The sequence below is a fragment of the Marmota marmota genome, unplaced genomic scaffold, assembly GCF_001458135.2.
Source record: "Marmota marmota marmota unplaced genomic scaffold, marMar, whole genome shotgun sequence".
Lineage (NCBI taxonomy): Eukaryota > Metazoa > Chordata > Mammalia > Rodentia > Sciuridae > Marmota > Marmota marmota.
In genome coordinates this window covers 35,599,191-35,623,026 of record NW_026000005.1, presented here as the reverse complement: position 1 = coordinate 35,623,026, position 23,836 = coordinate 35,599,191, and the positions used below count along the sequence as shown (strand labels likewise).

The following is a 23,836-nucleotide window of genomic DNA, read 5'->3' as shown; positions in this document are numbered from 1 at the left end:
AGATTGTGTGTGTGTGTGAGTTTGTTATGATGTGTGAGTGAGAGAGAGAGAGAAGCATTTGACAAAGTGCGAGAGGTAGCCTGGGGAGGGAGGAGCATGGGGTGCCTTGCGGGGGGGGGGGGCTCTGGGGGAGATGAACAGGTGTTTGCCAGGCAGCTGAGGCAGGGGAGTGGGGGAAGGCATTCCGGTTCAAAGAAACAGCGTGAGCGAAGGCACAGAGGCATGAAACTGTGTCTCGGGCGCAGACTGCTAACCAGTCTGGTGGTATTGCTAGAGTTGTTCCAGGGGCTGTGGCTGCAGAGGGCAGGGAGGCCCGATGGGGAGGGGAAAGAGAGGGTAGGGGGCATCTCAAGGTCTTGAGCGGTGAGGAGAGCCCGAGGCAAGGCTTTGACACTCGAAGAGAAGGCTCCTGGCTGACCCCAGGTACGCCTGCTGGAGGACCACAGGGTGCCTCTCTAGGCCCCAAAGGGACCTGGACCCGAGACTAGAGGAGAAGCAGAGCTAGAGGAGCGGGGAGCAGAGGGTGAGGGCCCAGCCCAGGGCCCTGGAGGCCTCCACGGCTCCCACACGTCTGCATTCTGCTGCAGAGCCCTCCTCCCTGCCAGGGAGGGGCCAAGGGGCCAGTGGGAATCACGGGAATGGAAGTTCTTGGCAAACTGCCAAGATGAATGTCAGGGCCCCAAACCAAATCCTTACGAACTCAAAAGAGGAGAGGGGTTGAGGATACGGCAAGGGAGATTAAGTTAGATAGAAGAAGGCAGGCAGAAATTCCCAAGAGCAAGGGCCAAAAGGAGGGAACTGCACTGGTCAGAGGCAGACCGTGGCTCTCTCTCCTCTGGGAAGCCCTTGGGGCCCACGGCAGGGGCAGAGGCCAGCAGACAGGCCCAGGCCAGATATGTAGGGAGCTGTGGCTGGCCAGGCGGTCAGGCTCTGCATCTCAGCATCTGGGGTCTCCTCAGCCTAAGGCAGAGGTTTCCTTGGCAACCAGGACCCTCCTGCTTCTAGGCTGCCGGGGGCCCACGGAAGCTGAGATTAGAGACAGACTTCCAGGCCCTTGGGGTTCTGGAATGGCTCTGCCTGCAAAGGCCTTGGCAAGGGAGGGTGGGTGAGAGGCTGGGAGGAGGGGCAGAGGCCTAGTGACCCAGAGCAGGTAGCCTTGCAGTGATCACTTTCCCAAGGCACCATACCTGACACCATTTTACTGGGAAGAGTCTGTCCCTCAATCTTGATGGGGCAAAGGCAGAAGATGGACTTAGCCTGGTCATGGTTCCTGCCGCCCTAGTCTGGGGCTACAGTGAAAGCCAGGCCTCCTGGGGAAGGGGCTGACAGTAGCCTCCACATTTCCCTGCTGGCCCAGGAGTGCAGGAACAGAGAGGGACCTCCTAGTAAGCAGGGTCTGGAGATGTTCCAACGTCCTTCCTTTCTTGTCACCCTTGATGACCAGCCTCACTCTGTGGGGTCTCCCAGCCTTTGGCCACTCTTGATCTCATCACCTTGCCCTTCCCCTCCCCGCGACCAGTGGGGAGGGGACGATGCCCACTGGGGGCGCAGGTGGAGGTGGTGGTGGTAGCCATGAGGAGGACAGTGATGTGCAGGTGACGGGCAGCCTCCCCACTGCAGGGAGGCTGGCTGGGGTGGACTGGGGGCATCACTTGCTCTTGTGCGTGTCCTTTAGCCTTCGGAGCTCCTCTAGGAGCTGGGCCCGGGAGCAGCCCTCGTCTGCTGTGGGGCCCGGGCCTGGCCCCAGAGCCTCCTGCAGTGCCAGGCAGTGGGTCCTCAGGAATGGGTTGTAGGAGCGCTCCTCTCCCAGGGTGGACGGGCACTGTAGGGTGAGAGGCACCAGGCTGGATGGACAGAGGCTGGAAAAGGGACCCAACAAAGGAAGGCTGCCCCAGCCCCCACCCATCCTGGGGTCCAAGAGTTCTGACTGGACAGGCCAGAGCTCTGCGGAGGTGTCCCCAGCCCCGTCTCAGTATCAGGCTCAGGATGGGCTGAGTGCCCACGCCGTCCCCTGGGCTACCGTCCCAAGGGCTCCCGAGCTCCGCACCGTGCTCCTGCGCTCCATCCGCTGTCTCTGCACCCACTGCATCTTCCTCTCCCGGGCCAGGTTCTCGGGCTCCACCACGCCAGCGAAGCCCAGGTTCTCCTCTGCATACTCGTGACCTGGCAGAGCCATGAGGCATGAGGCAGATCAGTGGTGTGGCCAGAAAAAGTCCTCCCTGTCCCCAGGCCTATGGTTACCCAACAACCAGGGAGGAAGGCGGGGCTTCCAGGAAACCCACCCGCGGGGCCTGCTTTCCCAGCTGTGGGCACAAGTCAGTCAGGAGCAAGAGGCAGAGGCTGGGGGGCGGTGAGACACACACCACTAGGCTTGGAGCTGGGAGGACACTCTGCCACTGCCCAGCATGTAACCTCAGTCAATGAGCCAGAGTTTTCTAGTTTGGCAAGTAGAGAAAACACTAATGCCACAGGACACCGATGTCACCATTGGGGTCCCAGTGCCTAGAACAGAGCTTGGTTCATGTCAGGTGCACATTAAGTACCGTCAAATGAATGAATCTATGTTCTGAGAATTAATACTTACGAATGTTTTTATAAAAATACAAGGCAATGGATACATGCGGGATGCGTTTACTAACTTTTCTGGACTCTGGCTATGAACAATTAGACATCTCCTTGAAATGCTCTGGGTCCTGCAGGGCTCCCAAGGCCAAGGGCTGGCTGGTGGGGATGGCGGTGTGACAAGCAGAACCTTAAGGAGCCAGGACTGCACTCCTGAAGAAGGGAGGCGGAGCCTGCCCCACCCCTGGACGCAGAACCCTTTGTCCCTGGGCCAGAAGCTGGGTTGGCTCCAGCTCCAGGGGACTGAAGGGGTGGAGCACCCTGGTGCCAGGACCAGTGTGGGGCTAGAGAGAAGGGGAAAGGTGCCTCACCAGGCCACAGGAGGGTGTCATCGCCCAGCCCCAGCACAGTGTCCAGCGAGCTCAGCATGGTCTCTGCGGTACCCTCAAAGGTCCGTCCTGGTGGGGTCAAGGGCACAGGATGACACAGGATATGGTACTTGAAGAGGGCTGGGGACCAACTTGGAAGCTCTGGCCAGCCACCAGTCCTTCAGCCACGCCCCTCCCACCCACCTCCAGGAATTTAGCTCCCTCTTCCCACTGAGAACTGGGCCTGTCAGTCACCCTGCCCAAGGCCAGGCTCCATGCACACAGTGGCATCTGGAGGGAGGGGGCTGCAGAACCTTCAGGTTGGCCTCCCTCCTGAGGCCAAAGCTGGGGAGGTGGGGGGCTGCTCTTTTCCATGGGGGGCTTCTTTGCCTGGCTGCCCTTTGGGACTCTGCAGCCTAAGACATGGGATTGCCACCTGTCTATAGATCTCCCCTCACTTAGGGGTCCTCAGCTTTCCACAACCTAATCCCTCTAGTCACTGTTCAGAGAGCCAGGCCCCACCCAGTGATAATAAGTGCCCCTTGAGGTCTTTGCTCAGGTGCAGGATCTTCTCTTCTGTCCATCCCCTGTGGAAGGCCTGTCCATCCCCCGTGGAAAGTCTGGAGGATATAAAAAACAACTGGGTGCCAGGTGCAATGGTGCTTGTAAGTAATCCTAGCGACTAGGGAGGCTGAAGCAGGAGGGTGATAAGTTCAAGGCCAGCCAAGGCAACTTAGGCAGACCCTGTCTCAAAATAAAAAGGGCTGGGGATATAGCTCAGTGGCAAAGTGCCCATGGGTACCAGTACCAAGAAAAAACAAACCAAAAAAATTGCGTGACACAAAAGCAACATACACGTTGTAACCAATACTTTCATGTGTGATATGGACTACAGCTGTCCTGTCTCTGTCCCAACTTCTCTCCACTCTCTCCTCTTTCGGGGAAACTCACCACAGCCAGAGAGGAAGAGCAGGTCCCCTGAGAAGAGGCAGGAGGGTCCCTTGTAGGGCTCCCCATCCAGCAGGTAGACCAGATGGCCTTGTGTGTGGCCAGGAGTGGCCAGGGCCCGGATCTGGAGCCGTCCCACACTGACCACATCTTGATGACACAAAGGGCTGGAGGCAAAGCAATGGGGAGAGAGGGAACTAGAGCTGATTCCCACTCCCTCCACAGGCCCAGGGGTCTGGGCGATTTGCAGGGGGTGGGCTTCCATGTCAGGGAAAAAGCACCTAGTGCCCAGGGTCAGATCCAAACCTTTCCCCTTCCTCTTTTGGGGGCCATAGCTGGGCTAGCTGGAGGGCAGGGAGTGCCAATCCTTACCTGGGCTTGGATCTGCTAAGAGCCAGCAAGGATGCCAACAAAGATCTAGCTAATGCCCTCTGCCAGGCCCTCTCAACCTGGGCCAGGGACTTACTGGGTGAGGTAGGGGATGCCGTCCTGAGGGCTCCCGTACACCCGACAGTCCCGGTGCCGACGGCTGAGGTCACGGTTCCCTCCACTGTGGTCCCTGTAGGACAGTAGAGATGGGCAGCCAACTGTCCCTGGGCCTCCTTTTTATCCAAAGCATCCCCAGGCCTTTGTTCAAGCTGTTTTCCTGTCCAGAATGTCACTGCCACTCCCACCGTCCCCGCTACCTGGCACCCCCCCACCCCCAAAGAGCTCAGCCTGGCCAATGCTGACTGACCTTTCTGGCTCCTCTCAGCTCTAGTAATCATCCTCGAATTCTCACAAGTAGATCTGGTCACAGCCTGCCTAGTGCCTCCCATCCCCTATGCCCTGTGCCACCTGCCACTTAAATGTTCATAACCATTGGTCCTTTATGCAGTGTATTCCCCTACTGGACTTGTTTGCTTTGATGGAAGAGATCACAAGGTTTGCTGGTGCCCAGTCACATACCTACTCCATGGCCTCAGAATGGAGGATGAGAGACTGTCCTGCCTTTTAAGATGGTGGTGGGAGAGCAGCCCCTTAACTCCACCCCTGCTGTGCTGGGTAACTGTGCTGACTTTCTGCCACCAGCTCTGGTCCTCTCTGGGCCTGGTTCTGACCCNCCCCAGTACTGCGCCCCTTCCCCCCCAGTCCTGCCCCCTCCTTCCAGTCCTGCCAGGGCACCCGCCCTCCCCCATGCTGTGGAGGTCAGTGCTCTCAGGCCTGCACACACACCTCCACATGGAGGGGTCGCACATCGCAGGTGGAGGGACCAGGGTCATCCCTTTCTAGCAAGGGAAGAAGTCGACCTCCAAGGGCGACCCCAAGTGCTCCCTGTGTCCGCCTCACCTGCACAGCTCGAGGGTCTGAGGGGTCCACAGCCACAGCCAGCCCGGCCTGGGTGTCTATGATGAGGTAGCTGTAGTTGTCCGAGAGGACGGGGATGGGAAGCACCTTCACTCCTGGGGGCACACACAGACAGAGATAGGCTGTGGGTGGGGAGCCCAGTAGTTCCGGGGAGTGAAGGGGAGGGTGCAGGGAGTGTGTCCCCACCCCTGAGGATGCCGGCCAGGGGCAGCCGGAGCTCACCGTTGAAGAGGCGGGGCTGGGTTTTGGAGTGGCCTTTGGGGTAGCGATTCCGGGCCCTGCGCAGCTGCTGTCTGTAGAAGAGGTACCCCAGCCAGGTGCGGGTGTACAGGCTGTACCTGGAGGGCGGATGGCAGGGGTCAGCCCTGACTCCCCAGGGTCCCCTTGTCATGCCTGCCGCCCCACAGCTCGGCTCCTCAGCTAGGCGATTCCATCAGCACACATTGCTGGCCTACTGTGTGCCCTGTCAGCACTCGGGGCAAGAGGGAGCATGGGACAGACACCAGGAGCTTGCAGCTACCAGGGGTACTGCGGGTTGAATCTACAGCTGACCCCCAACTAAGTGGGGGAGAGGAGTTAGGAGGTGGCCTTGAGGGAGGACAAGCAGCTCAGGAGGAGCGGGGCTGGTGGAGCCAGGCAGGCATGGCAATCCCCCCAGGACCTGTGAAGGGGCAGATCCCCGGGCCCAACCCCAGTTTCCACCTTCAGAAGGTCTGCGCTGAGACCCAGAAACTTCCATGTTGTTGCTGGTCCGGCAACAACTTTGAGACACACTGGGGCAGAGGAAACAGAGGCCCAGAGGCAGCAGACAGCAGGGCTTGTTTGGGGAAACTAGAAAGTTCTATTTGATTGCTCGGTAGTGGAAGCATCCAGAGGTGAGGCCGGATGACCCAATCCCCATCATCATTCCAAGCCGTCCTGGGCTCATTGGGAAAAGTCCACAGAGAGGACCATGGTGACAGTCTTCCAAACACAAAATGTCAGGATACAGAGGTGGCTTCACAGGTGTGCGGCCTATGCAGTTAGGAGGGCCCATTCTAAGACAGGCTCCATTCAATTTAATGCTCTGCTGTTACCATCTTGAAATTATTTTTTTGGCGGGGAGGGTACCGGGTATTGAACCCAGGGGTGCTTAACCACTGAGCCACATCCCCAGTCCTTTTTATATTTTATTTAGAGACAGGGTCTCACTAAATTGCTTAGGGCCTTGCTAAGTTGCTGAGGTTGGCTTTGAATTCATGATCCTCCTGCTTTAGCCTCCTGAGTCACTAGGATTACAGGTGTGTGCCACAGCTCTTGGCACATCTTGAAATTATTAATAAATTTATCTTTGAACTTGCATCTTGTGAGTAGAGTCTGAGGCGACAATGGAGCATGCACCTGAGCAGAGGAGGAACACACGGTGGTATTCATAGGCTCCACTCCACTCTACCACACACATACTGTATTAGAAATGCTCGTGAGCACAGAATTCTGGGGGATCCCTACGCATGGAAATTCAAGAAGACCCGGAGTGACCACAGGTAAGTGCACATCTGTGACTGAGGGCTGGGGATGCTGGCTGACCCCAGAGGTCAAGCTATCAGTGAAACTAGGATTTGTTTCAAATGCACAGACAACTGTGTTCCAAGGAACGTGAATGACCAAAGAACCCTCCAGCAACCTCTCCTACTCTGTGACTTCCTAACTCATCAGTGCATTTATGATGCAGATGATGACAGAGAAGGGGAGGGAAAGATGAGATGACCAATCTGTCCTCTTTCATTCAGTCCTTCCTTAATTTTCAGTAAGTTGTTAGTACTGGTAGAAATAATAATTTAAAAGTTATCAAAAATGAAGTGTTTCTTTTCTTTTATGATCATACTTTTGACTTGTCATTGATTTGGGTAATACTGGAGATTGAACGCAGGGATACTTTATCACTGAGCTACACTCCAGATCTTTTTTAAAAAATTTTTGAGATGGGGCCTTGCTAAGTTGTTGAGTCTAGGCCCTAAGCAACTTGAACTTGGGATGCTCCTGCCTCAGCTTCCTGATTCCCTGGAATTACAGGTGTGTGCCACCATGCCTGGCTCTACATTTTAGTACCTTTAATGGCACTTTGTCCCTGCTTTTTAAACAAGAGGATCAAGATTTCACTTTAGGGGCTGGGGCTGTGGCTCAAGTGGTAGCGCGCTCGCCTGTCATGCGTGCGGCCCGGGTTCGATCCTCAGCACCACATACAAACAAAGATGTTGTGTCCGCCGAGAACTAAAAAAATAAATAAATAAAAAAAAAAAAAAAAAAAAAAAAAAAAAAAAAAAAAAAAAAGATTTCACTTTAGGCTAGGTTTACAAATTATGTAGCCAGTTCTTTCAGGGAAGGGAAACTTTTAAGTTGGCTGGGGATGGGGTCAGGGGCAGTCTGCATGGGGCTGTATGTCAATCTAGTCAGAAAACAGGAAGGCGCTCTGGCTGTTGAAGCCTGAGGCAGAAGAGTGAGTCAGGATGGAGGACAGACCCCAAACCTCTCCAGGATTTCTGGTGTGTGTTGTGGGGGGCACACTGAGCGGGAGAGCCTCTCTTCAGGCCCCCAGAGAAGAACTAGCTGATTTGTCTGCAGTTTGGCAGAAGCAAGCAGGCCTCCATGACAATTTGGAAATAATGGTTCAGCTGAAGTTTAATCAGTATCCTCCCTGCCCCCCACACCCCTGCACTTGGGTCGACTGGTAATTGGTACACTGAGGGGGCTTTGTGGTCTTTTATGGGTCATAAGGCCATTTTAAAAAATAAGTCCTTTATTTTGGCTTTATTTCTGAGTCAGTTTCAGCCGCTCATGCTTCTGTGTCTTCAGCAATATTTATTGAGCCCTGGCTATTGGCCAGGCAGACCCTGTGTGCACAGGGTGCAGGGCAAAGTCACCGCCCAGGGCAAAGTCACCAGCCACTTGAAGCTTATGTTCTGGCAGGAGAAATAGGACAGTCAACAAGTAAAGATGATAAACTAAAACCAGGGAAAGGATCACGGAGGAACTGCCACGTTAGACACACTTTCCTAAAGAAGTTAGGCCTCTCTGAGGAGGGGATGCGTCAAGAAGTCCGGGGTAGGCTGTGCAGTCTGCGGGCACTCAGGAGCAGAGGAAGGGGAAGTGCAACCAGCCCCTCCGGCCACCCGCTGCTGGGGACAGGCTATTCTTTCTGTGTTGTGCTGCTAAAATAGCTGAGTGAGCACAACAGAAAACAGATGGCAGGAATTAATTATAAACAGCACATGGAGGTTTTTTTTTTTTTTTTTTTAGAAAAAATGAGAAAATATTTGTGTACATCTCCATTGAAAAGGCACTGAGTCGTTGAGAGTGGCTCTCAGTGAAAATACCAGTGGATCCTTAATAGATTTTGTTTGTGTTTTTGTGGTTACCGTTGTTTTGTGGTACCAGGGACAGAACCTGGGGGTGCTCTACCACTGAATGACTAATCCAGTACCACCTCCACCCTTTTTAAAAATTTGAGACAGGGTCTCCCTAAGTTGCCCAGGCTGGTCTCGAACTTGTGATCCTCCTGCCACAGCCTCCTGAATCTCTGGGATTGCAGGGGTGCAGCCCGGCACCTGGCTGGATTTTCTTCCTATCTGGTAGTGAACATGAAATACTTTTGGAGAGAGCCAGAGAGCCAGAGTAAGTGAGAAACTCTAAAAGAATCCTGTGGTTCAGAAATAAGATCCTCCCCAAACAAAAATTAAAAACAAATCCAAAAACTTTATTGTTGAATACTCAGATTGGTTTTACTTTCCTTTTTTAATCAACCAGCATAAAAATTACTACTTGAAAACACAAATACAAAAGATAGAAAATGGACTTAAAAATAAATGAAAAATAAAGCCAGGAGTGATAGTGCATGCCTGTAACCCCCAGGAGCTGGGGAGGCTGAGGCAGGAGGAGGCCAGCCTGGGCAACTCAGTGAGAGACCCTGTTGCAAAATAAAATAAAGGGCTGAGGGGGATGTGGTAGAGCACATGTATCACCTGGTTTCAATCCCCACTACAGAGAGAGAGAGAGAGAGAGAGAGAGAGACACGAGGGGAGAGAAGGGGGGGAGGCAAAGAAAGAAAGAAATATATAAACTGAAAGATATATTAAGAAATAAAAAAGACACATTAAGGTTGCCAAAGTGTCCCTCTGATCACTTGAATACTCTTGGAGAGGGTAGAGGATAGGAGGTTGAAGCGAGTGGGAGACACAGGTGTCAGCCATTTCTACCATCCTGAGAAGAGGGCAACCTTCTTCTTCATTCTCTCAACAAATTTACCCAGGCGTGGCAGTGTATGTGTGTGTGTGTGTGTGTGCGCACACACACGCACGCTGGAGAGAGGTGGTGAGTGGACAGATGTGGCTGCTGCCCCTCTCTGCTAGAGCAGGAACTGGGGGGTTGAACTGTCCCTGAAGGTCCCAAGCTGGAGGAAGGGTGAGCTCAGGCAGCTGTCAGCTGCCTGAGGACAGGCCCCACAGTGGCCTGCAGCCGGAGGTTGTGCAGGACCCTGCAGGTGCGGAGCCTGAGGGAATGGGAAAGAAGGAGGGCACAGCCTCCTTGCTTCCTCCTGGGCAGGTCCCTTGCCTGTGCTGCCCTCTCCTCCCTCAAGAAGCCTTCCCTGGCCCTCAGCCTCCCTCGCTCACCGAGGCTCAACACACAGACAACACTGAGAGCTCTAGCACAGGAGAGCAGTCTACACCTGGGCGCTGTGGGGGGCAGTCAGCCAAGTACCTGGGAAGGAGCAAATTTGCATAGCCTGCGAGTATCTCCTCCACAAGATTCTAATTAGTCAGCAGGGGAGAAACCTGGCTGACTCCACCTGAAACCAAGATCAAAGTTAACCTCAGGCCTGGGGGTGTAGCTCAAGGGCAGAGCATTTGCCTACATAGGTAAGGCCCTGGGTTCCATCTCCGGCCCTGCAAAGAAAAAAAAAAAAAAAAACCACAGCAGTCACAGTATACAGATATACAGACATCATTTGCTTCTCAATATGATGCCAAGGAGGGCATGACTTCTCTTTGCGGTACTCATGCCAAAAATACATAGCCATAATTTATTCATAAGAAAACCTCAGACAAACATGTCAACATCATGACAGACAGACTGAAAACTAGGAGACTAAATGCTACTCAGGAAGCTGGATTGAATTCTAGACCAGAAAAAAGAATATTAGGGAGTCAGTTGGCAGAATTTGAATAAGTTCTGAGAGTAATTAACAATCTTGTGTTGATGCTAATTTGTTGGTTTTGATAATTGTACGGTGATTATGAAAGATGTTGGGCAAGGGGTATATAGGAATTCTTTGTGCTATTTTGACAATTCTGAAATTATTTCAAAATGAAAAGTTAAAAAGTTCAATGAGACAAGCACCTTTCCTCTGTACCCGACACCACCTTGCGCCATGTCGAGGCCTGTTCTGTCTTCGTTTTCTCCCTACACCAGCTCTGTGCCCTTGGCAGGCTGTGGGTCTTGTAGTTAAGGTTCCTCATCCACAGAATGGCAAGCCACACTTGGGACTGCGAAGAGACTAAGTGGCATAGAGCAAGATAACAGGCAAGGCTCCGTCAGGGTGGGAGGGGTTGAGCAACTGCCACTTCCTTCCTAAATTCAGCCACACAGCTGCTAGCACAGGGTCGTCTGCTGGGAGGGACTGAGAAATGTCCTTCCCTGCCTTATTGGATGCTTACATGCGGGCTTTGGTTTTGTCGCCCAACAAAGAGCAAGACTGTGAGGCAGGGACCATGTACTAAGGGACTGGGGAAACCAGGTCCCTCTCTTTTGCTTGTTTGACTCAGCAAACAGTTACTGCACTGTGGGACACAGAGGGGAGAGCAGAAGACAAGATCCATGGCTCTGGCCTCCGGGAGCTTGTGCAGTAGTGACAGGAAGAGCCACAGAGGCCAAACCAGAAAATGCACACGTCAGCAAAGTATCGGTTAATTCGAGCTGGGGAAGGAGGAGAGGGACCTAAGGGAAGAGGCCTGACTGTGGGCAGGGTGGCCAGGGAAGACCTCTTCTCTCAGAGGTGATAAGGAAGCTGGAAATTGAGAGTCGGACCCTGCAGTGGGCACTGTTCTGGGCAGCGTGGTATCAAGGCCTGGGCAGGAGGGAGTATATGGTATGTTCTAGGAGTTTCTGGGGGGCTTCAGTCTCTCGGCAGGGCTGGGAGGACAGAGATCTGAGAGGCAGGCAGAGGTCAGGCCATGGTTGGAGAGGAGTTGCTGCCAGGTTAAGGCAGAGAAGCCATGGTCTGACTTCCCTTTCTGAGCCCTCCCTGGCTTGCTGCACCTGCAGGCAGCGACAGTGGGTGATCAGAGATGCTGAGTCATCCAGGTGGGGGTGACTCAGGGCCTGAACCAGAGCTGGCTCAGGGGGAGGGGCGGCCCTGTTGTGAGCCCTGAAATCTGTGTCTCCTGATCTGTTTAATGACAGCCTTGCACTCCCAGAGTGGGAAGGTGGAAACTCCCCAAATGCCCATCAGCAAATATATAAACAAGTGTGACATACTCACTGGAAACCTACACGGCCAGCAAAACAAACCATCTAGCATAACGGGTCTCCACACGCTCAAGACTCGACATATACCATTAAGCTAAAAGAGGGGTTGCTGAGAAGACAGCTGACGACATTTATTAAAAATGCCAACACATGCAGAAACCACAGCGCTACCATTTTGGGATACAGATGTAGGTGGTAAAGTAAGCAGGGCGACAGGGGCTATCGAAGTCCAGCCGGGTTTATTTCTTAAACTGGGGGACGGGACAGAGGCTTGCTCTAGTATCTAGCCTTTTTTGAATGAGGGACTAACTCTTTAAAATCTCAAAACCACCCCATGGCTCCCTGCCTTTGCTCTGGCAGCCCCGCCCCTGTCCCTGCCTGCCATGCCCTCCTGCTCACCCTCAGGGCCTTCTCTATTAACTGTGTTTCAGGCTCTGCTCACACCTGTCTCCTCAGAGAAGTGGCCCTTGATGAGGCCAGCAGAAAACCTCTTTTCTCTGCTCCATTTGGGGCATGCGGCCCTCCCACACCCCCCCTGGGTCCTTGAGGCAGAGGCCATGCCTATGGCTTCCACCCAGGCGCCCTGGTCAGTGCCCGGCCCAGGGTGGGCAGACTCCCACCTGCACCTCCTGTGGCTTCTCAGGGATCCTGGCAATCCTGCTGGATCTCCCAGCTCAGCCCTTGGCATCAATAACGTTTAGCTGGTGAGTAGGCGAGGCCAGGAGAGGGCCTGGCCTGTGGATGGTGCCGTGACAGAGGCCAAAAAGTAGATCCCAAGGGACACCAGGCTGCTGGATCCCGGGAAGCCCAGGGGAGGCGTCTTGCCCAATTAAGTCCTCTCCACCCGTCTCCCCCTCCTCCCACCTGCTTCCCATGTCCCTCCCTCTCCCTGCTGCCTCCACAGACCTGGGTGAGCAGGGTGCTCTGCCAAGCAGGTCACCCAGACCCAAGGGCAGGGGTGGGGTTTGTGTCACTGGGACACAAAATCCCAACTTCCTCTGCCGTGTGGTCTGCAGCCAGGGCCTCCAGGCCAGGAAGGGGAAGGAGGAAGCTGGAGTCTGCAGCGGGGCTCCCCCAGCCCCTGTTCTGCCCAGCTCAGGTCACAGGTCCCCTCTGGAGCTCATTGCCTCACCTTTAATAACAATTAGCAGCTTTCTTGCCTCCGCCTGTGGGCACACCCTGAGTCACGTGCTTCCCACCCCTGACCTCAGGCAGGTCACCCTCAAAACAGGACTGAGGCAGGTACTGTGGTCCTCCCATTTTACAGATGAGGAAATGGAGCCCAGAGAGGGGAAAGGGGCTCGCTTGATACCACATAATGACTGCAGGCAGAGGTTCACTCCTGGCATCTTGATTGGGAGTCCACTCGGGCACTCAATTCCTCCCCAAACCCCAAATGAGGGGGTAGGATGAGAAGAGTGGTTCTGAACTATTTCAGGGCCACTCCAACTCCTCTGAGGGCCTTTTCTGAGAAAAATGATATGTCAGGGTGGTTACAGTGACCTGGACACACAGGGCAGAATTTGGCCTCTGGGACCTCCAGAGCTTGGACAGCACTCTGAATCTTTTCTCTGGGCTAACTTGCTACCCAGGCAGCGTTCTGCACACAACTGCAGAGGAACAGGGACCCCAGGGGTCTCAGGATAAGACCCTGACCCAGGACTTATGAAGGGCCCTTCTGAATCCAGGCTCTGGGATTCCTGATCCTGGACGGCTGGCGGGGCTGATGGTTCTGTGGGTCCCACTGTGAGCCAGATAGAGGAGAGAATTTAGGAAAAAAGGAACAAAGCCCAGTGGAAAAAATGTGGTGGTGGAGGAGTCCCTGAGAAGAAGCTATGTATGGCCTGTGGCCCACCCCACCCGACGTGGCTGCAATGCCGCTTTTATTCTACAGTGTTCGGATTGATCCCGGGGTCTTGTGCAAGAGCTCTGCCACTGAGCCCCATCCTAGACCCTGGCCCCTGATTTCTTTCTTTCTTTTTTTCCCCCTTGTACCAGGGATTGACTCCAAGTGTGCTTAACCACTGAGCCACATCCTCAAGCATTTTTATTTATTTATTTATTTATTTTTGAGACAGGATCTTACTAAGTTGCTTAGGGCCCCACTAGGTTATTAAGACCTTGTTGTTTTTTATTTCTTTGTTTTGGTACCAGGGATTGAATGTAGGGGCACTTAACCACTGAGCCCCATCCCCAGCCCTATTTTGTATTTTATATAGACACAGGGTCTCACTGAGTTGCTTAGCACCTCGCTTTTGCTAAAGCTGCTTTGAACTAGCAATCCTCCTACCTCAGCCTTCCGAATTGCTGGGGTTACAGGGGTGCCCCACCAAGCTCAGCTGGCCTCTGGTTTCTTGAGTCATTACCAGGTACATAGCTTCTGTTCTTCTATTGCTGGATGCAAAAGGCAAGACTCACTCACTCCCCAGCCTCAGCTTCCCTTTTTGTTAATCTGAGTGTCCCCATAAATTGCACATAACTCACAAGGTGACATTGACAACCCTGGGAACCAGAGGTGGGTTCATACTCTGCCACGGTTTCCCAAGTAGGGTTAGCAAGCTGAGATCCAGGACAGAGCTTCTCAAAGGAAGGCCCTGGCCAACTGCACCTGAATGATCTGGGGTGCAGGCTAAACAGGAAGGTTGTCTGAGCTGCACAGTGGTGAACACCTACAATCCCAGCGACTCAAGAGGCTGAAGCAGGAGGATCACAAGTAGGAGGCAGCCTGGGCAACTTAGCAAGACCCTGTATCCAAATGCAATAAAGGGCTGGGAACATAGCTCTGAAGGAGAGTGTTTCTGAGCTCAATCCCCAGTTCTGGAGAGAGAGAGAGAGAGAGAGAGAGAGAGAGAGAGAGAGAGAGAGAGAGACTGACTCTGATTTTTCTCTATTTCTCTTGTCCCTCCTCCTTTCTTGAATTCTGATTCAGCAGTTCTGCCCGGAACTACCCACCATCACCTCACTTAAAACAAAAGTTTCCTAATTGGTCCTCTGGAACCCAGGTGGGAGACAAAGAAAAATCACTCTGCAGAGAGGGCAGGGCTGAAGCAGGGAGCAGTGGCCCTGGGTGAACTGCAGCTGCCCAGCGGCCTCCCTACAGAGCACCAGCCCTGCAGTGTCGGGTCACAGACACCTCCTGACCTCACTGAGCCAAAGCATGGCCTCTGGTGTCCGAGGCTGAGCTTCCAGCCTATGGGATGCTGTGTGGGACAGCTGGGGACAGTGAGTCAGAGCCCTCCTACCCCTCCCTCTGGAACACAGAAAACACACAATGGAACTCTTCTTCTTCCTCCTCCTCCCTCAGGCCCTTGTGCCATCTGGGCATCAGCCTCGGATGGCAAAGGCCAGGAGGGGATGAGCATAAAGGGGTCTGTACCCAACAGAATGACCTGAAAAGTCCCTACTGACAGGGTGTCCCCGCCGCCCCCCCCAGCCCCGCCCGTACTTTTTTTTTGTAAGGAGTTTGAACCCTGGGGCACTCAACCACTGAGCCACATTTCCCAGCCCTTTGTTTTTTGTATTTTATTTTGAGACAGGGTCTCACTGAGTTGCTTAGGGCCTCACTAAATTGCTGAGGCTGGCTTTAAACTTACTATCCTCCTGCTTCAGCCTCCTGAGCCGCTGGGATTACAGACATGCGCCGCCAAACCCAGCCCCTCCAGTACTTTCTAAGTGGCTCCTGGCCTTAGTGGGTCCCTGATTCCACTGTGACCCAACAACTAAGCCCAGGCTGGTGAGGCCTCGGGTCAAGGGTGCTTCTGGCCAGGACCCAGCTTGCCCAAGCTTTGCATGTGACCAGGGACAGGGCTTTCTTTTCTTCCTTCCTTCTTTCCTTTCTCTCCTTCCTTCCTTGGGATTGAACCCAGGGGAGATCTACCATTGAGCTATATCCACACTCCCTTTTGGTTTTTATTCTAGACAGAGTCTCATTAAGTTGCTGAGGCCTCTCTTAAGTTGCAGAGGCTGGGCCTGAACTTCTGATCCTCTTGCCTTAGCCTCCTGAGGCACTGGGATTACAGGCATGTGCTGTCATGCCTAGCTTGCAACAGGACACTCTTAATGACACTGAACTTGGAATGGCAGGCCAGGATTGCAGCTCAGTAGTAGAGCATTTGCCTAGCACATGTGAGGCACTGGGTTTGATCCTCAGCACCACATTAAAAAAAAAAAAAAGTTAGAAAAAGATATATTAAAAAAAAAAAAAAAAACTTGAAATGGCCATCTGAGTGCTGAGGGACCTGGAGGGCCACCGGGACACAGGGCTCTGTTGGAGTCAGGGCCTGTTCAGAGGTCTCTTTGCAATAGACAGCAGCTCCCTGTTTTTAGCTTTCTCAAAACTCAGGAACAAGAACCTGAGCCGGCTAAGGATGCCTAGGGGGTGAGGTTCTCCTGAAGCTGCCAGATTGCCTGGGTGGGGGTGTCACTTCTCTGCCCAGAGAGGACCATACATACGGGGTCAAAGCACAGGACTGCATTTCCTGCCATCCTGGGACAGCTCTTCCTTAGACTTTGCAGCCCTCTCCAGAGGACAGTCATCTTTCACAGAAGGGGAAGGAGTGGCGCTCAGGGCTCTTAGACCTGACAGGAGGCACAGTAAGAGCTGGAGGACCCTCCACTGAGCCTCGTGCTGGCTGGGGGCCTGGGCCAGTCTCCTTGCCTGTACTCCTAGGCCACTTGCCCAGCCGGGGCTCTGGGTTTTGTTTGTTTGGGCGTGGGGTGGGTTAACTTTGGCCTTCCCCTTCTCTTCCTCATCCTGACCCTAGGCTCTTGATTCAACCATTCCCTGAGCCAGGCCTGTGGGAACTAGAGTCGACCCCAGAACGGGCAAGAAGGTGCACTGAATCTGTAAGAGGAAAGAGGGTGGCAGGGTCCAGTATGGAGGCAGAGATGAATTTGGACTGAGGAGGCTGGGCTGGCGCCCTGGAGGAGATGGCACCTGGGCCAAACCAGTTTGTAAATTCAGAAACATCTAACAAGGGCCAACATGAGCCAGGCATTTCTCTGAAGGCTGGGACACGGTAGTGAAGAAAGTTTCTTTCCTTGTGTGGCCATATTCTGGTTGGAGGAGAAAAACAATAAACAAATAGACAAGTCAATGTATAGCATGTCAAGTGGGGACAGGTCCTGTAGAGACTGAAGCAGGGCAGAGAGAATGGAGTGTGCAGAGGCGGGACATTGCTGTTTACATGTCGGGTAAAAAGGGGCAGAGAATATTGAAGTCATTGTTTTTTTTTTTTTTTTTACTGGGGATTGAACCCAGGGGTGCCACATCCCCAACTCTTTTTATTTTTTATTTTTCTATTTTGAGATAGGTTCTCACTAAATTGCTTGGGGCCTCACTAAGTTGCTGAAGCTGGTCTCAAACTTGAGATCCTCCTGCCTCAGCCTCCCAAACTGCTGTGTTTACAGGTGCACACCACTGCACCTGGCTGTCATTCTTTGAATGGACTCGTTCTTTGTAAGAGAGACTGAAGGCTGAAGGGTCTGAGCAAAGGAACAGCATGCTTCCAACTTAAATCAGAACAGTTTCATTCTAGTCACCACACTGAGGACACTGAGGGGCTGGAGGGCAGAGACAGCAATGGGAGGCCAGGTGCAAGGAGAAGCAGGGTGGGGAGAAGTTCAAATTTTGATGCATTGTGAAGACAAATCTTGGATGATGCAATAAAACTTGACCCACAGAGACGCAGGGGAGGACAGAAGTACTGACAGGTCAGACAGGAGTACAGGAAGAGTCCTGGGGAAGGGGACTTGGGCAGGTCTGGGGTTGGATGCTGAGGGCTACAAAGACCTGCGTGGAGGTTAGCAGCTGTGCTCTGTGGTTTGGGAACGGGATACCTGCTGGGCAGTAGGGGAGGGTGTGCCATAGGGAGAGCAGGGAAGCCAAGGGGCTGCCATGGTCTAGGTGGCAGGTGACTTCTCCAGGTCCCAAAGGCCTGAAGAAAGGAAAAGAACCCTCTCCCCCTCCCCTTTCCTGACAGGCTGTCGCAGACGGCCCAGCGCCTTGCCTTCAGCTGGCTTTTATTCAGGCCATGAGCAGAGCAGGGTAGATGGTCCTTCACTCCCATCAGGACTCCTGCCACCCTCAGCATCAAGACAATGGGCCCCACTGGCCACGATAAAGGGCTTCCTCTTACAGAAGTGGTGCAAGTAAGGTTCACCCTGGGGACAGCTGGTTTTATTCAGGTGTGTGGGGGGTGGCCAGGAAGGATCCCTGATGCACAGGAATGAGGGGGCGAGGGGCTTGGCCAGCTAGGGTTGTCCACTCCCAAAGGCTGCTGCTATCTACCATCAACTCTGCAGGCCACTGCATGAGCCTCGCCTATGCCCCACTGACCTCCCTCAGCAGACAGAGGCTCTCCTCAGGGCCTTGTTCTGCAAAATCCTCTCAGCTATCCCCAAGAAGGCAAAGGGGCAAGAGGGAAACTGTGGCATGAAGCAGGGGCACACATGCAAAAGTCCCCTCCTCCGGATTCCAGCTCCTGGGGTGCCCCTCCCCGCACCAGTTTGGATATCTGTTTGCATTTGTTCAAGTGCACCTTTCCCCCACCCAGGAGCACTGAGGCCACATCCTGCTCCTGTCTGTGATCCTAGTCTCTGCCCAGGGCAGTGAGGTGTTAACGAATGGAGGGATGTGGCCCTTCCCGGCGGGTGGTAGGTAGACAGACACTAGTGGAGGGATATAAGGAAGCTCCAGAAGGAGCTGGTCACGCCAGGTACCCTCCCTCCTGCCCATCCCAGGCTACAGCAATTACCCACATTTCCTGAGGATCTACTCTGAGCCAGGCCCTGGGCACCTACACGTGAAATTCCATTTCATCTTCAGAGAAGCCCTATGAGGCTGGCACTCTCGCCATCCCCATTTTACAGATGCAAACGGCACAGAAAGGTTGTCTGCCCAAGGTCACATGGCCACTGCACAACAAAACCAGGATTCAAGAGCTGATTTGTCTGGTGACATGCTGTGTGCTTAGCTACTGTATACCCTCCTAGCCCCCACAGAGCCCCAAATGCATGTGTCTAACCTCAGTTTTGCCTACCTCAACTGTGCCCAGTTATTCCCATTCCAAAAGACCAGTGATTGTGTTTGAGGAAAGCCTTTTATAAAGTTGACAAATGCCACTTCTGTATCATTATTAATGATATAAACAGCCTCTTTCCCGGCCATTGTTTAGGATTTCCCAGGGTCTACTTTCCAGCACCCCACCCAATCCTCCATTTGTGGTCCTCCCAGCCAGGTGCCCATGTGCTTTCCCCTCCCTCCCCATCCTTCCTGTGGGCCTGGAGGCGCCCACAGCACCAACTACTACGCCTACACATTCTCGGTGGGTTTCCTGCTAGGCTCACCTCTCCAGCAGCCATTGGTCTGCCCCCCAGGGGACTGGACCAATTGTTTCTCAGACCTCAGAGCATAGGGTCTGGAATTCTGACTCCAGGCACACCCTTCTGCTCTGCCAATTTGGGAAGTTAATTCCAGGCAATCTTGAAATCCAGACAAAGGAAAGCCCATAGAAATAATGAATTCTGAAGAAGATCTCTGAGAACTTGAAGTTCAGGAATTTGGAAATTTCTGGATCTCAAGTTCTAGGCATACCCAAAACCTCACAATTTTGATAGAACGATCTTGGACGTTCTGATCTCAGCAATTTTAATTCTAGTTCCTCATGGACATTCCTACTTTCCATTTCCCTGGGCCATTTGTATGATAAACTTTTTTTTTTTTTTTTTTGTACTGGGGATTGAACCCAGGGGTGCCACATCCCCAACTCTTTTTATTTTTTATTTTTCTATTTTGAGATAGGTTCTCACTAAATTGCTTGGGGCCTCACTAAGTTGCTGAAGCTGGTCTCAAACTTGAGATCCTCCTGCCTCAGCCTCCCAAACTGCTGTGTTTACAGGTGCACACCACTGCACCTGGCTGTCATTCTTTGAATGGACTCGTTCTTTGTAAGAGAGACTGAAGGCTGAAGGGTCTGAGCAAAGGAACAGCATGCTTCCAACTTAAATCAGAACAGTTTCATTCTAGTCACCACACTGAGGACACTGAGGGGCTGGAGGGCAGAGACAGCAATGGGAGGCCAGGTGCAAGGAGAAGCAGGGTGGGGAGAAGTTCAAATTTTGATGCATTGTGAAGACAAATCTTGGATGATGCAATAAAACTTGACCCACAGAGACGCAGGGGAGGACAGAAGTACTGACAGGTCAGACAGGAGTACAGGAAGAGTCCTGGGGAAGGGGACTTGGGCAGGTCTGGGGTTGGATGCTGAGGGCTACAAAGACCTGCGTGGAGGTTAGCAGCTGTGCTCTGTGGTTTGGGAACGGGATACCTGCTGGGCAGTAGGGGAGGGTGTGCCATAGGGAGAGCAGGGAAGCCAAGGGGCTGCCATGGTCTAGGTGGCAGGTGACTTCTCCAGGTCCCAAAGGCCTGAAGAAAGGAAAAGAACCCTCTCCCCCTCCCCTTTCCTGACAGGCTGTCGCAGACGGCCCAGCGCCTTGCCTTCAGCTGGCTTTTATTCAGGCCATGAGCAGAGCAGGGTAGATGGTCCTTCACTCCCATCAGGACTCCTGCCACCCTCAGCATCAAGACAATGGGCCCCACTGGCCACGATAAAGGGCTTCCTCTTACAGAAGTGGTGCAAGTAAGGTTCACCCTGGGGACAGCTGGTTTTATTCAGGTGTGTGGGGGGTGGCCAGGAAGGATCCCTGATGCACAGGAATGAGGGGGCGAGGGGCTTGGCCAGCTAGGGTTGTCCACTCCCAAAGGCTGCTGCTATCTACCATCAACTCTGCAGGCCACTGCATGAGCCTCGCCTATGCCCCACTGACCTCCCTCAGCAGACAGAGGCTCTCCTCAGGGCCTTGTTCTGCAAAATCCTCTCAGCTATCCCCAAGAAGGCAAAGGGGCAAGAGGGAAACTGTGGCATGAAGCAGGGGCACACATGCAAAAGTCCCCTCCTCCGGATTCCAGCTCCTGGGGTGCCCCTCCCCGCACCAGTTTGGATATCTGTTTGCATTTGTTCAAGTGCACCTTTCCCCCACCCAGGAGCACTGAGGCCACATCCTGCTCCTGTCTGTGATCCTAGTCTCTGCCCAGGGCAGTGAGGTGTTAACGAATGGAGGGATGTGGCCCTTCCCGGCGGGTGGTAGGTAGACAGACACTAGTGGAGGGATATAAGGAAGCTCCAGAAGGAGCTGGTCACGCCAGGTACCCTCCCTCCTGCCCATCCCAGGCTACAGCAATTACCCACATTTCCTGAGGATCTACTCTGAGCCAGGCCCTGGGCACCTACACGTGAAATTCCATTTCATCTTCAGAGAAGCCCTATGAGGCTGGCACTCTCGCCATCCCCATTTTACAGATGCAAACGGCACAGAAAGGTTGTCTGCCCAAGGTCACATGGCCACTGCACAACAAAACCAGGATTCAAGAGCTGATTTGTCTGGTGACATGCTGTGTGCTTAGCTACTGTATACCCTCCTAGCCCCCACAGAGCCCCAAATGCATGTGTCTAACCTCAGTTTTGCCTACCTCAACTGTGCCCAGTTATTCCCATTCCAAAAGACCAGTGATTGTGTTTGAGGAAAGCCTTTTATAAAGTTGACAAATGCCACTTCTGTATCATTATTAATGATATAAACAGCCTCTTTCCCGGCCATTGTTTAGGATTTCCCAGGGTCTACTTTCCAGCACCCCACCCAATCCTCCATTTGTGGTCCTCCCAGCCAGGTGCCCATGTGCTTTCCCCTCCCTCCCCATCCTTCCTGTGGGCCTGGAGGCGCCCACAGCACCAACTACTACGCCTACACATTCTCGGTGGGTTTCCTGCTAGGCTCACCTCTCCAGCAGCCATTGGTCTGCCCCCCAGGGGACTGGACCAATTGTTTCTCAGACCTCAGAGCATAGGGTCTGGAATTCTGACTCCAGGCACACCCTTCTGCTCTGCCAATTTGGGAAGTTAATTCCAGGCAATCTTGAAATCCAGACAAAGGAAAGCCCATAGAAATAATGAATTCTGAAGAAGATCTCTGAGAACTTGAAGTTCAGGAATTTGGAAATTTCTGGATCTCAAGTTCTAGGCATACCCAAAACCTCACAATTTTGATAGAACGATCTTGGACGTTCTGATCTCAGCAATTTTAATTCTAGTTCCTCATGGACATTCCTACTTTCCATTTCCCTGGGCCATTTGTATGATAAACTTTTTTTTTTTTTTTTTGTACTGGGGATTGAACCCAGGACAATCTACCACTGAGTTATATCCCCAACCCTTTTCATTTTTAAATTTGAGACAGGGCCTTGTTAAGTTGCTGAGACTGGCCTTGAACTTGTGATTCTCCTACCTCAGCCTCCTGAGTTGTTGGGATCACAGGTGAGCACCACTGAACTCAACCAAATTTACCAAGTTTGGAAGCTGGAAATAGATTTCAAACTCTCTTCTCAAAGATAGCTGTCAAATTCCCAGAAATTTTTTAAAATACATTTTTTAAAAAAATTTTGTTCCAAAGGATGTAGCTCAGTGGTAGAGGACATGCTTAGCATACATGAGGCCCTGGGCTCAATCCGCAGCACCAAAACCAAAACCAAAACAAAAACACCCCTCATAAATATTAAGATATTAATATATTCAAAATGTCATTATTTTAATGCTATCTGCAATGGGAAATAGCATTAAAATAATGAGCAATGGCAACTTGGTTGGAGCATTACCTACAATGTGATCAATGTTTGGTATAATGGCAACACAAGTATCCCAAAAGTCATGTACAAGATTTCCTTCATCCCCAGTATTCTTTTTCGTCCCACTAGGCCTTTCTATTTCTATTTCTCTGAATGCTAGTGAATGCCTAGGCCTGAAGCCTGGGGAGGGAATCTGGGGAGGTGGGGGAGGAGGGATGAATTGCACAATGCCTTCTCTGAACCTCAGGAAATTCCCAGGACTTGGCCTTCTCAGAAACCTGGCCTTTAGCCAGGGCTCCCACAATTCTCATCCCCCAAAATCACTGTCCTTAAACTGGGGCTTGAGTTTCTGCCCCATGGTCCCACTGGAAGTAGGGGGCCAGGGAGCCCTCAGAAGCCTGTGTTTTTCTGGCTCCTTCCCCTGTCTCCCTGTCTCTGGGCAGACAGCACTGGTCACTGCTCTTGCCTTGATCAGGGAAAGCAGGGCAGGGGGAGGGGAGGGAAGGGTATGCTGGGGACAGAGCCACTGGAGGTCAATGAGCCTTCAACAATCAGGCTGTTAGTCCAGTCAGATTTCTCAGCCAGCCGGGGGGCCTCCAGGGTCCGGGGTAGGAGAAAAGGGACAGATTGATCTGTATGGTTGGGACTCCTGCTTGGGACAAAAGAACCTATCTGGAATGGTGGGGAGTTGGGTGATGGGGCAGGGATACGTGTAGGGAGGGGCGGTTTCAGTGCCAGTTATTTGGTCTGGGGCTTTCCTTCTCTCTTGCACCTGCCAGCTGAGCCAACGTCTCCTGCCCTCCAATGACAAATCCCGTCTCCCGGCCCGAGGCCCCTGCAAGATCCCCACTTCCCAGCTCCCTGGTCTCCAGCTTCTTATCTGGAGCATTTTCCCAGCTGCCCTCTCACACCGGCTCCCTGGCTCCCTCGACCTCCTCAGCCGGTCCCAATTCTCTAGCCCTCCAACTCCTGTCCTTCCTCAGTCGCTGCAAACTCATAGGCTTCTCCATCCCATTTCCCGATCCCTCCGCTCTTACCCCGGGACCGTCTAGCCCAAGCCCGGTCCTAATCCCCAAGCACCCCAGTCCCGCCTCCACGTCCCCTCTCCCAGCGCTCCCGCCTTCCCGAACCCGCAACGGCCCAAGCCCGGGCACTAACCCGATTCGGAAGAGCAGCCGCTGGCTGCGCGTCATGAGCAGGCCGCGGAGGCCCCGCCGCACCCGGCAGCTGCGGGACTCAGGAGCAGAACTACGGCGAGGAGCAGCAGCCCGCAGCCGGCCGCCCACAGCCCAGGCGCAGGCCAGCCGGCCCAGACCATGCTAGGGGCAGGCGCCGGCGGCCGCCGGGGGCGTGGCTGGGCGTTGCTAGGCGACGGCCGAGCCCCGGCCCCACGCCGGGAAGCTGCGGATGGGGGGCCGGGCTCCGGGCGCGC

The 23,836-nt window shown here is 53.3% G+C and overlaps 1 protein-coding gene across 1 annotated transcript in view; it reads right to left on the bottom strand.

Annotated features, from left to right (window-relative positions):
- Positions 1-386: 386 nt before the first annotated feature.
- Positions 387-23,836, bottom strand: part of Pnkd (PNKD metallo-beta-lactamase domain containing) — a 65,971-nt gene continuing 42,521 nt past the window's right edge. Inside the window, exons 3-10 of the mRNA XM_048808990.1 lie at positions 5,448-5,563; positions 5,208-5,320; positions 4,827-5,011; positions 4,345-4,437; positions 3,882-4,045; positions 2,934-3,020; positions 2,048-2,163; positions 387-1,822 (exon numbers count right to left, since the gene is read on the bottom strand). Coding sequence (XP_048664947.1) covers positions 1,649-1,822; positions 2,048-2,163; positions 2,934-3,020; positions 3,882-4,045; positions 4,345-4,437; positions 4,827-5,011; positions 5,208-5,320; positions 5,448-5,563 — 1,048 coding nt within the window. The 3' untranslated portion in view covers positions 387-1,648. The remainder of the gene's footprint in view (positions 1,823-2,047; positions 2,164-2,933; positions 3,021-3,881; positions 4,046-4,344; positions 4,438-4,826; positions 5,012-5,207; positions 5,321-5,447; positions 5,564-23,836) is intronic.